At 43.9% G+C, this 13,213-nt stretch overlaps 1 protein-coding gene across 1 annotated transcript in view; it reads right to left on the reverse strand.

Annotated features, from left to right (window-relative positions):
• Positions 1-4,186, reverse strand: part of SDR16C5 (short chain dehydrogenase/reductase family 16C member 5) — a 68,143-nt gene extending 63,957 nt beyond the window's left edge. Inside the window, exon 1 of the mRNA XM_082259145.1 lies at positions 3,833-4,186. Coding sequence (XP_082115271.1) covers positions 3,833-4,153 — 321 coding nt within the window. The 5' untranslated portion in view covers positions 4,154-4,186. The remainder of the gene's footprint in view (positions 1-3,832) is intronic.
• Positions 4,187-13,213: the final 9,027 nt, after the last annotated feature.

The raw sequence follows: 13,213 nt of genomic DNA on the forward strand, positions 1-13,213 counted from the left end.
CAAGTGCCTCTGTGGGTTATGACATGACAATGTCACGCAGTTCCTCCCACATTACATGACACGTTTCTTGGACTATCTTGGCCACGGAAGCCATTTATTATCAATGAACTGTGTTTATACTTTTTAAATCATAATGACAACAGAAACTACCCAAATTACCCTGACCAAAGGTTTACATACCCCAGTTCTTAATACCGTGTATTGCCCCCTTTAACATCAATGACAGCTTGAAGTGTTTTGTGATATTTGTGGATGAGGCTCTTTATCTTCTCAGATGGTAAAGCTGCCCATTCTTCCTGGCAAAAAGCCTCCTGTTCCTGTAAATTCTTGGGCTGTCTTGCATGAACTGCACGTTTGAGATCTCCCGAGAGTGGCTCAATGATATTGAGGTCAGGAGACTGAGATGGCGACTCCAGAACCTTCACTTTATTCTGCTGTAGCCAATGACAAGTCAACTTGGCCCTGTGTTTAGGATCATTGTCATGTTGGAATGTCCAAGTACGTCCCATGTGCAGCTTCTGGGCTGATGAATGCAAATTTTCCTCCAGTGTTTTTTGATAACATGCTTCATCTTGCCATCAATTTTGACCAAATTCCCTGTGCGTTTGTAGTTCACAAATCCCCAAAACGTCAGCGATTCATCTCTGTGTTTCACAGTGGGAATGGTGTACCTTTCATCATAGGCCTCTTCAAATGTAGCGTTTATGGTTGTGGCCAAAAAGCTCAATGTTGGTCTCATCACTCCAAATGACTTTGTGCCAGAAGGTTTGAGGCTTGTCTCTGTGCTGTTTGGCATATTGTAAGCACGATACTTTGTGGCATTTGGATAGTAATGGCTTTCTTCTGGCGACTCGACCATGCAGCCCATCTTTCGTCAAGTGCTTCCTTATTGTGCATCTTAAAAACAGCCACACCACATGTTTTCAGAGAGTCCTGTATTTTACCTGAAGTTATTTGTGGGTTTTTCTTTGCATCCTGAACATATTTCCTGGCAGTTGTGGCTGAACTTTTAGTTGGTCTACCTGGCCATGGTTTGGTTTCAACAGAACCCCTCATTTTCCACTTCTTGATTAGAGTTTGAACACTGCTGATTGGAATTCTCAATTCCTTGGATATCCTTTTATACCCTTTCCTGTTTTAGACAGTTCAGCTACCTTTTCCCACAGATCCTTTGACCTTTTTGCTTTCCCCATGACTCAAAATCGAGAAACGTCAGTGCAGCACTGGATGAAAGATGCAAGGGTCTGTCAGGAGTCCAGAAACTCATTGATCTTACACACACACACACACACACACACACACACACACCACAGGTGAGGATGGTTACCTTTAATAGCCATTCAAACCCCTTTGTGTCAACTTGTGTGCATGTTTTCAGGCCAAAATCACCAGGGTATGTAAACTTTTGATCAGGGTAATATAGGTAGTTTCTGTTGTCATTATGATTAAAAAAGAGTAAACACAGTTGATTGATAATAAATGGCTTCAGTCAAACACTAACCATGAGTGAAATAAAAGTTTTTGTGTTCTTATTCATATTCTAAAATCAAATCTATCAAAGCCTTCACTTCCCTGTCAGAGGAGATACCCGCCTGATAGGGAAGTGAAGCTCTCACATAGTTATAGTTATTAGCGGCCGCTCCCCCCGCCGGGTGTGTCACTTCAGTTCATTCATGCAGATCGTCCGCTGCTAGACAGGGAAGTGAAGCTCTCACATAGTTATAGTTATTAGCAGCCGCTCCCCCCGCCCTCCCGCCCGGAGTGTCAGTTCATTCATGCAGATCGCAGTAGTAGGGACATCATTGAAAGGCGGGCGGCCGGCCAGAGGCGCGTCTTTTCAAACCTGCCCTGCGCCCTCCTCCTTCCTCGGCGGCCATTAATTTTGGCATTTTTAACCCATTTTCGGCCGAAAAAAATGCAGCAAAGGGATGCATTTTTCTTGAGCTTTTCTTGCATTAAAAGGTGCCGATAATGGCAGACAATAAATCCATTCCATATTAATTTAAAGTTTATATATTAATTAAAAAGTTTAACATAATACAAGTATATATGTATGTATATAATATATTATATATATATATATATATATATATATATATATATATATATATATATATTTTTTTTTTTTTTTTTAGCTGAGATCTCTGGTTTCGGTCAAGTGCATCCTGAATTTTCAGTTTCGACACCAAAATTTCCATTTGGTGCCAGGGTCTCCAATTTTTTTCCAAATGCCTCTTCAGTCTTCACTTCCTCACCAGGAACAGCAGGAACTGCATCAACCAAATCATTAACAGGTTCCATGTCCACCAAAAAAAAAAAAAAAAGAACACTGGAAACAGCAGCAGATAGCTAAACATCAGTACCTTGTGTGTAAGCACCCCTGTCAGTGGTAAATGGTTTGTCTCAAGACTAAGCGCCGGTTCACATTGCAGCGACGCTACTTCGCACTGCGACCTCCGAGGTCGCGGTGCGAGCAGCGCGCCGCGACCTCGGAGCGGCCGCCACGGACTTCATAACATTGAAGTCTATGGCGGTCGCCTCCGGGTCGCCCCAAAGAAGCTCCGGACCCTTTTTCTAGTTCGGAGCGACTTGTTTTTTTTTTTTTTAAAGCCCGTAGCGTGTGAATTACACTCAAAAAGACTTAACACCCGGTGCATAAAAAGTGCACACACACACACACAAACGTGAGGAAACACAAAAACTGCACAGGGTGTGCGAATGGTCTGGCCTCTGAAGAGGTTGGACCTATACCTTGATCCCCCGGGGCGCAAGACTCCTGACAGGGACTGAGGTACTTCCTATGGTTTGCCTGGCCGAAACCTGGCAAACCCCGTTCTCCAGGGGGACTGCCGAAACAGCCCACCCCAAGTACTGGGTGGGGCTCCCCCGAAGGGAGACCCCATGAGAGAGGGCGAACTAAGCCAGAAGGCCATGTCCACCCCCTCCCAAGACTTTCAAGGTAGGCCCAGAGACCCACACCGTACTCGTCGTGCAGAAAAAAGGTGACAGTGAAGTGACAAACACTACAAAGAAAAAGGCACACACAAAACAAAAAAGCGGGGAAGGGGAAGTGGAGAGGTGAATTAGTGCCTAAGTGTAAAATACAAAGGCAGGCCTTCCGGCCGGAATAAAGATTCCTCTGGTCGAAGCCAAAAAGCCTTGCCCAAGAGGCAGGTGCTGAAAAAGTGTGATGGTGCAGTGACCAAGGTGCCGAAAAACTCAAGGCGAGCTGCCCCTCACCAGTGAGAATTAAGGCACCCCTGGGCACCCCAGGGGCACGTACACCACGGGCTTTTCCGAACTCGGCCCATGGCCAGACTGAGTGTAGCCCTATCCTACCAGGAGGCATCAGAATTTTGGACAGCTTAGGGAGAACCTACCTTCAACTGGGGACAAGCCTTTTGCAAGGCCAGATTCAACCCAGGAGGAGAGGCTCCCCCACCGCCACCGCCATTCCTTACCAATCACATCCAGGAGCAGTACTAACTGGTCACGGTACAACCCAGTTTTCTCGCTCCCTTCAAACTGGTAGGGGCGGAACCATTCAAATCAGAAGGCAATGGACCCATCCGGCTTTCTCTGATGTGGCTTACTTCCCAGTCCCCCGGTAGTTCCGGAGCGCCCTGGTTCATTTCGGCCCCCACCGATACTAACCACCAGGTTCCATACCAACTGATAAGAACAGATACTATACTTCATCTTAGCCAAAAGAATTGATGAGCTGTAATATAATAAATGTTTCTTTTTGGGTTTAATACTGCTTTATTAAACACTGACTTTGATAAAGGGGCACATATTTAATACACGTGATAAACAACTATAAAACACATACCTGATCTGCCACTCTGTAAATTTCTTCCCTTTTGCTACAGTCACATGTATATATATGTACACGAACTGCTCCATTCTTCTTAGCTAGCCTGCTTGTTTCTTTATTGCCCTCCTCATTGATGTCCCATAAAATAAGTGTTGCTCCAAGGCGTGCAAACTCCAGTGCTAGAAGTCGTCCTATTCCGCTTCCTGCCCCAGTGATGAGTACAAGTTCACCAGCAACATTTTTCCTTCGAGATGGGATAATCCAAAGAATAATCGATTCAAAGAGCAAATAGATAGTGAGAAATAAAACTTTGAGAGTCTCCAGGAAAAAATTCATGGTTGTAAATCTTCCTCTGTTACAGCAAGCTGGAAATGAAAAAAGCAGTATTAGCTGTAGGAAAGGGAGTATATGCACTGTAGTCATTTCACATTTTATTTTAGGTGCCTTGTAATGTTCCGAGACCCAAGTATTTAAGGAAGGGAGATACTTTAATTTTTATGTGTCTTGTTAGTTTACAGTTGAAGCATTGGACAGGTCACCTTGAGATGTTTTAACACACTAACATACCTCTGTACCAATGGCTGGAGGAACACACCATCGTTCTAGGGTAGATCTAAAGGGTTTGATACTAATGCAAGTGTTGTATCAGGGACTGGAGCATTCATGACCAACCAAAAGGCCTGTGTCAACCAGCTTTTGGTTATGTCACAATTGCTTTTTCTCCCCATACAAGTCAATAGGAATGCAAAAGACGCTTGATGCAACTACATCAACCACAGGTCAAGTTCACCTGCCAAAAAACTCTGAATGATCTGAGATATGTTTATCACTGATGCCAAAAGCAAGCTTAAAGCGGTTGTAAACCCCAAAAAAAAAAAAAAACAAACCTGCAAGACAAAGGCATAATGAGCTAGTATGCACGGCAAGGAAAGCTGAATGTCCCCCCGGACCTTCAGAGCGCATGCGCCGCTCGTGTGAGCGGCTGCATGCACTGCAAATATCTCCTAAATCGTGCCGGTTTAGGAGATACTAATTGTACCTACAGGTAAGCCTTATTATAGTTGTATCAGGACGAGAGAGAGAAAGAAAGAGATATAATAAATACTATATTAGATGATTCTGCAAAAAACCTGTTTAATCCTGCTCTACACATGCTCAGTTTTCAGTGAGCTTCGATGCTAAGCATTTCCTCCATATCACATCTGAGCAGCCTATGCGACTATAGAGTCACACATGTGGGCATGTACACAGTGGTAAATAGCAGCCCAATCTGTGCTCCTCCATGCCTACTAACCAGTTAAGTACAATGGGGGCGGGATATTACATGTAGATTGATGAGGCCTCTGGAATAGCTTGGGCAGGTTAAGGCTCCTCCCCTTAGTGTAGTGACCCTTAGTGCCCTACCTACTACTGGCATCTGGACACTGCCCTACCTACTACTGGCATCTGGATACTGCCCTACCTACTACTGGCCCCTGGACACTGCCCTACCTACTACTGACCCTGGGACATTGCCCTAACTACTACTGGCCATGGAACACTGCCCTTACTACTAGTGGCCCCTGGACACAGCCCTACATACTACTGGCCCCCAGACACTGCTATACCTACATACTACTTATACTGGCCAGAAATCAGAGTGGATAGCCAGGCCTGAAACTAGTTAAGCAAATCTGCTTGCAGTACCAGATGTTCTGCTTTCGTGATGAACTCCAGCATCAGGCTTGTGGGGATGAATGAAAGTAAATAATGCAGAGTTTCTCATTAAAGCTAAATGTTGAGAGAGAGAGAGAAGAGAGGAAAGAGAAGAGAGGAAAGAGAAGAGAGGAAAGAAAAGAGAGGAAAGAGAAGAGAGGAAAGAGAAGAGAGGAAAGAGAAGAGAGGAAAGAGAAGAGAGGAAAGAGAAGAGAGGAAAGAGAAGAGAGGAAAGAGAAGAGAGGAAAGAGAAGAGAGGAAAGAGAAGAGAGGAAAGAGAAGAGAGGAAAGAGAAGAGAGGAAAGAGAAGAGAGGAGAGAGAACCCATATTCGAATCTCTTTGTCATAGTATAAACCCTTGTGCCTCGAAAATTCAGATGGCGTCAGTGAACAAAACAGAAATAATATAATTCAAAATAGTTTAGGCAAGGAAGCAAACCTAGTTGTATCAGGACTAGGACTTTACTATGTACCCAAGTTCACTAGACAAGTACGTCTACATATAGTTACAGTAAGTTGGTAAGGCTGAGTAAAGACACCATTCTATCCAGTTCAGCTTGTGGGGGGGGGGGGGGGTGTACTGTGTCTCTACCACTTCCCATATTCCTGTATATTGTGTTTAATAAGATGCCCATCTAAGAATTTTTTGAAATTAGCAACATCACCCACTGAAAGCACCGATTGTGGGCTCTAACAGTGAAAAACCTCTTACGCAGTTTAAGGTTGAACTGCACTTCATTCAACTTCATCGAGTGGCCACGTGTCTTTTTGTGTGATCAGAGACTGAATAGTTTCCTCCCTGTGCTATATTCCCCATTAAGATATTTGTATATATGTAAATCACTTCTGAGGAATTTGAGACCAGAAGTGGTCAGCATGCTCAAGGTGTGGCCGAACCAGAGTTTTGTACAGTAGTAGAATTATAGTTTTATCTTGAGTAAATACCTTTTTTAATGCATGCTAATATTCTACTGGCCTTGCTTGCTGCAGCTTGACATTGCATGCTATTGCTGAGCCTGTCTTCCTGTAGAGTTTCCCATAGAGTTGCTTTATCCTGTTGTGAAGTTATTGTCCTGCTTAGTTTTGTATCATCAGCAATCACCGAAATTAATTTATTTATACCAAACTCTATATCGTTTATGAACAAGTTAAACGGGACTGGTCCCAGGACAGAGCCCTAAACTGCTGACTATTCAGACGATACGTTATTTATCATCACCCTCTGGACATGCCCCTGTAAGAAGTTTTCTATCCAGATACATACACTATCGTTAATGCCAACAGACCTCAATTTGTGGATTAAGCGTTTATGGGGGACAGTGTAAAAGGCTTTGGCGTAGTCTAGATACATTACATCCACCGACCTTCATTTATCCACATTACAGTTCACTTCCTCATAGAATGTTAAAAGGTTAGTCTGGCAAGAACGGTAAATCCATTCTTGCTACTATCAGGTTAGATGTGTCTCCTGGCTGTACCGGCCAGGAGATGGTGGATTTGAAACTGAAAGTGACAAAATCATAGTGGCTTCCAGTTTCATTGTTTACATGTAGGATCGAGGCATGGATTTGCCTCAGTCTCACATCGCTTCCCCCCTGAAGCCGGCGGTTTTCGTCCCAGGCTCCCGGTAAGAGCGGGAGAACCCAGGAACCATTGGTGGAGGAGGGCACCACGCTGCTGACTCTGAAGGCGATTGGAGACTAGAGAGCTGCCGCATCGCTTTCACTTTTAAGGCCTCATGCACACAGGGCATTTGAAAAACGAGGTGCAAAGCCAGTTCTGACGCCAGGAAAAAGCAGCTATAAAAAGGTATAGTATTTTATATTGGCGTTAATGCACGTTTTAGCCACATTTAGCAGCCTTTCTCTGCCCTCTAACTACTACAACTTAAAAACGTCTGACGTGGCCTGTATGCAGCATTAAAAAGCCTTTAGCAGCATCAGCCATTTTTACAGCTTAACGCTGCTGCTCCAGAATGCGCTGGCCCTGGGGTTCTTTTACAGCTTAAAAATGCCTATGTCACTTACAGCTTCTAAAAGCCTGTGTGTGCAAGAGGTCATAGAATATCTTGGAGAGACGCCTGTGTTCATGAGGCCTAAGCCTGGAACTGGCTGAGGAAAATCAGCTTGTGATAAGAGGGTAAGTCAAAAGAGCTGAACTAGTTAAATCAAATATTCCTTAGTAAAAAAAAATTCTACAAATTGAGTAGTTTTTCTTTGACTACATTTTGCCTTTGTATGCAAATTTTGCAATGCCATAAAGCTGATTTTAGAGACTGGTGGGCAGCTGTAGCAAATTCTGCTAAAGCATGCAGTACCAGCTTCTGGGGCCAAGGTTGGTCATATTTTTCCACAGTACATCATTTCATTTATTCATATTTTTGTTGAATAAATGGTAATAAATAAAAAAAAAAAAAAAAAAAAAAAAAAAAAAAAAACACACCTTTCCCTGGTTGCTTGTTCAAATATGTAAATATTAGGGGTGTTGAATTTAATCGTAGCATCGATGCATTGCGATTCAGCCACCCGCGATTCTGCATCGATGCTGCGACCGGCTTAATCGATATGCTAATGACGTCATGTAGCGCCGCCCCTCCTTTTCCTGCCTCCCGGTGACATCATCCCCAGCCGCCCGGCGTCGCTGCAGGAGGAGACGCGAGGAGCTAGCGTCCCTGACTCTCGGATAGAGATGAGCTCCGGCTTGTTCGAGTTTCCACGTGCCTAATGCTGCCAGTAAGCCGATACTGCACTCTGCTAATCACAGGCAGTGAGACACTTCCCAATCAGCCGCTGCACAGATAGGGAAATGTCTCACTGCCTGTGATTACCGGAGTGCAGTGCCGGCTTCCTGGCGGGATCGGGCAAGTGAGGACTGTCATCCCTACTCTCGGACAGTGGAGACCTGAGTGTCAGAGTGAACATCCCCGGCTCCCAGGTGCGTGCTGGTTCTTCTCCCCCAGCGGGTGTCTGTCCTGACCATCCTCCAGCGAGTGTCCTCCATCCTCCAGTGAGTGTCCTCTGTCCTCCTCACACAGGCCTCTGTGGCAGAGGGAGACCCCCGAGTGAGCGTCCCAGACCCCAACTCCCAGTCCTCCTTGGCTCAGGCATCTGCAATCTGCAGTGACTTGGCCATCATCACTCATCACTGATCAGGTACTAGTCTAAGGCTAGGTTTCCACTAGTGCGGCTACGAAGTCGTGCTACTTCTAGCACGACTTCGTAGCAAAAGTGAACCGCGGCTTCAGTTAGACTTTTCCCTCATATATAGAGGGAAGTCGGGCTCAAAAGTAGTACATGATTTACTTTTGAGGTCGCGGCAACTGAAGCCGCGGCAGTGGAAACGTGCCCCATTGAAAACAATGGGTTTTGACTTGCTGTGCGACTTGACATGTGTCAAGTCGCACCGCAAGTCGCACTAGTGGAAACCGAGCCTAAGTCTTAAAATACTATTACAAAAGGTTGTAGAACACATGACACTGCCCGAGGGAATAATGAAGATGTTCGAGAAGCAGACTCTTTTAGGCCCCTTTCACACAGGCGGACCGTTCAGATCCGCCTGTCCGTTTTTTTGGCGGATCTGAACGGTCCCCCCATGCATTCCTATGGGGCATCGGATGTCAGCGGAGACATGTCCGCTGACATCCGACCCGATCCGTCAAATCTGGACGGATGGAAACCCTATTTTCCATCCGTCCAGCGGATCGGATGAGAGAGGAGAGAGGAGAGAGGAGAGAGGAGAGAGGAGAGAGGAGAGAGGAGAGAGGAGAGAGGAGAGAGAGAGAGAGAGAGAGAGAGAGAGAAGGCTTTGGGTTTAGTAAAATGGAACACAGCGTGCACAAACATTTGCAAACATGTAACTAAGTACTATACTTTGGACACAGGTTCTCTCTACTTGATTAGGAGGCTTCAAAACTAGGGCATATAGTAATTTGTACATTTGCAGTCTGAAATGTCATAAACATGGCCAAATCTGTAAGTGCCAATTCACACTTGTGCGGCTGCGGAGATCGCATGTAATTCGGAGCGCACTGCTCCTTCATTACATGCGATCTCATGTGCAGTGCGAATTTCAGCCATACACTTTGTATAGCTGAATTCGCACTGCATCCGCACCAAAGACGCACCGGAGGCAATTTTTGAGCTGCATCAAAATCGGATCACACAGTGGTTCACACTTGTGCGATCCGATTCTGTGCGTACTTGCAGATCGCACTGCGATATGCAATCAAACTGGGGGTGACGTTAAATTTTAATTGACACCCCCTGCGTATCGCATATGGCAGTGTGAACTGCCAGATGTGCGGATGCGATACGGTAACACGCTGCATATTCGCAGCGTTCCCGCATCGCACAAGTGAGAACCGAGCCTAAACTAGACTTGTTTGTTGTGAATGCTGAATTTCCAGATTCTGCAGTAAATAATTAAAACCAGTGCACCCGTGGATGCAGTTAACACAAAACTGAATGGGCAATTCTGATATCTAAAATTACAGAGATTGTGGATATTGCTAAAGAAGAAAATACTTTTTTACCGGTCAGCCATTCGTAGAATATATGTTGTTTTCCGTGTAAGGTAGCTACAGAGCTAAAAAGTTAAAATAATACCAAGAAAAATCCAGTACCTCCTAATTCATGAATTTGTTAATGCTGGAAAGCACAGATCATCTCCCACCAGTGAAAAGTTAATTAGAAGCGCTCGGCATTTAAGGTTACCTGGTCTCTGTAGGTTTCAGAGGGCGCAGTGAATAGGACTCCTTGCAACTGGAGAAGGCACCGTTCTATGAATAAAAGTCTCAAACCTGGCTTTAGATACTGAAAACTAGACACAAGGGTAAATATTTCTATCTAAACGCAATTTCATCACTTTCATGAACTAAGGTCAAGGAACCGAGATAAGACACTCACTATATCAAAGTCTATAAGATAAGCAAAGAATATATTCAATACTTCTAGATGTGTATTTTAGCTCTACCACAAATAGTGAAAATGTTCACACATAGGGATCAATCTGGTTGGCACTACTCCTTAGCAGTGGGTGGCCAAACCAGCAACATTTGTGGCCATCGATGAGTATGACCACATCAGACTTATACAACGCGTGTTGCATGATGATTCAGTCCAATACATGGTGCTGGCAACAACAGAAGTGCTTGTAAAGGAAACAAATACGTGCAACAATGCGGGGCTCTTGTGAAAGCATTTTACACGCTGACAAGTCTAAAGGCCAGTTGAAGTCACACAAATACATAAGCAGTCAGAAAGGTGTACTAAACACCCATTTTCATATTCTTACCTCTAATTTTCTGTTATAGCATTTTCACAGCGTCTCTAAATATACTGGGTTGCCTGATAATCATCAGAGCTCGACCAAGTACTCTCCGTAATCAATTATTAACCACTTGAAGACCAGGCTTATTCTGCAACTTTTTGTTTACAAGTTTAAATCAGTATTTTCTGCTAGAAAATTACTTATAACACTCAAACATTACGCATTTTTTTTTTTAGCAGAGACCCTAGGGAATAAAATGGCGATCGTTGCAATATTTTATGTCACACTGTATTTGCGCAGCGCAATTTCTTCAGAAAAAGTACACTTTAACCACTTTCCCACTGCTCACTGTGCTGCTACTGCGGCACAGTGGCTCGTTATCGTCTGGCGACGTAGACCTACGTCACCAGACATTCCCCTCTCTCGGCGGCGCGCGCGGGCCGCCGGAGGCTCGCTCCCGCTGTATTCAGTCACAGCGGGAGTCGGGCCAGGGGAGGAGAGGCAGTGATCACCGCCGCTCTTCCCCGATCGTCGGGGATCGAGTGTGGAGATCCGCTCGCTTGTGTAAACAAAGCGAGCGGATCTCCTAAGTGACAGGCAGGGTCAGATTACAGGGTTCAGCATAGCTGAACCTGCGATCTGTCCCTGTGTCACATAGTCCCCTCCCCCCACACACGTTAGTAAGCACCAGGCATACATTAACCCCTTGATCACCAATAAAAGTTAACCCCTTCCCTGCCAGTGTAATTTTTACAGTAACAGTGCATATTTATAGCACTGATTACTGTAGTAATGTCACTGGTACTCCCAAAAGTGCCAAAAATGTCAGTCAAGGGTCTGATCTGTCCGCCGCAATGTCGAAGCCCCGCAAAAAAAAAAAAAAAAAAATTGCAGATCGCCGCCATTACTAGTTAAAAAAAAAAACCCAATAAAAATGACATGAATTTCCCGTAGTTAGTGGCTGCGATAACTTTTGCGCAAACCAATCAAAATACGCTTATTGCGATTTTTTTTACCAAAAATATGTAGCAGAAAACAAATTGGCCTAAAATGTAAAAAAATTTTGATTTTTACATTTTTTTGGGGGGGAATTTCATATAAAAAAAATGTGAAAAATTTTGTTATTTTTTTCAAAATTGTCGCTCTTTTTTTGTTTATAGCGCAAAAAGTAAAAATCGCATAGGTGATCAAATACCACCAAAAGAAAGCTCTATTTGTGGGGGAAAAAAGGTCGTCAATTTAATTTGGGTGCAGCATTGCACGACCGCGCAATTGTCCCTTAAAGTAACGCAGTGCCGAATCGCAAAATATGGCCTGGTCAGGAATGGGGTAAAATCTTCCGGTCTTAAAGCAGTTAAAAATACGCTCATTGAGAGTTTTTTTGTCAAAGACATGTAGCTAAATACTTTTTGGCCTAAATATATGACAAAAATTGAATATATTGGATATTTTTTAACTGTCAAAGTAGAAAAATATTGTTATTTTTTCAAAATTGTCGCTTTTTTTTTATTAATATTGCAAAAAATAAAAATCGCAGAGATGAGCAAATACCACCAAAAGAAAGCTCGGTTTGTGGGAAAAAAAGGATGTAAATTTCGTTTGGGTACAGCATTGCATGACCGCGCAATTGTCAGTTAAAGTCGCACAGTGCCGGATCGCAAAAAGTGGCCCAGACGTAAGACAGCAAAATCCTCCGGTGGTAAAGTGGTTAATAAATTAAAAATATAAACAAACAAACACAATATCTACCCCATTTTTTTGTAAAGTGTGAAAGATGTTATGCCGAGTAAATAGATAACCAACATGTCACAGTTTAAAATTGCAGACGCAGATAAGATGGCGACAAACTACGGTACTTAAAAAATCTCCATAGGCGACGCTTTAAACACCTTTACAGGTTACCTGATACAGAAGAGGTCTAGTGTTAGAATTATTGCTCTCGCTCTAATGTTTGCAGTGATATCTCACATGTGTGGTTCTAATACCCTGTACATATGTGTGCGCGACTTACGGATGCGCTCGCTTCTGCGTGCGAGCACGAAGGGATAGGGGTGCTTTGCATTATATTTTTCTTATTCTACTTTTTATTTTTACACTGTCCCTTTAATTTTTATCACTTTTATTCCTATTACAAAGAATATAAACAGCCCTTGTAATAAAAATAAGGATGGCAGGTCCTCTTTATGAAGAGATCTGGAGTCAAAAAGACCCCAAATTTCTCCTTAGCGTCATGATGTCGCTCCTGTCCTCCAAGGCCATAGAGGAAATTAAGGTGGATCTACTCTTTGATTTCTGTGTAGTCAGCTGGTGGTACCCTCAGATCGTTTCTCAGGTGAACCGGTGGAATTGGTAAGCCCAAGAAACACAGTTGAGCAGCAGGTGGGGATAGGGGAGTGGGTTGGGAGGCTGCTTCAGAAAATAAACCAGCAGGTC

Source organism: Pelophylax lessonae, assembly GCF_965119305.1.
Source record: "Pelophylax lessonae genome assembly, chromosome: 5".
NCBI classification, from domain to species: domain Eukaryota; kingdom Metazoa; phylum Chordata; class Amphibia; order Anura; family Ranidae; genus Pelophylax; species Pelophylax lessonae.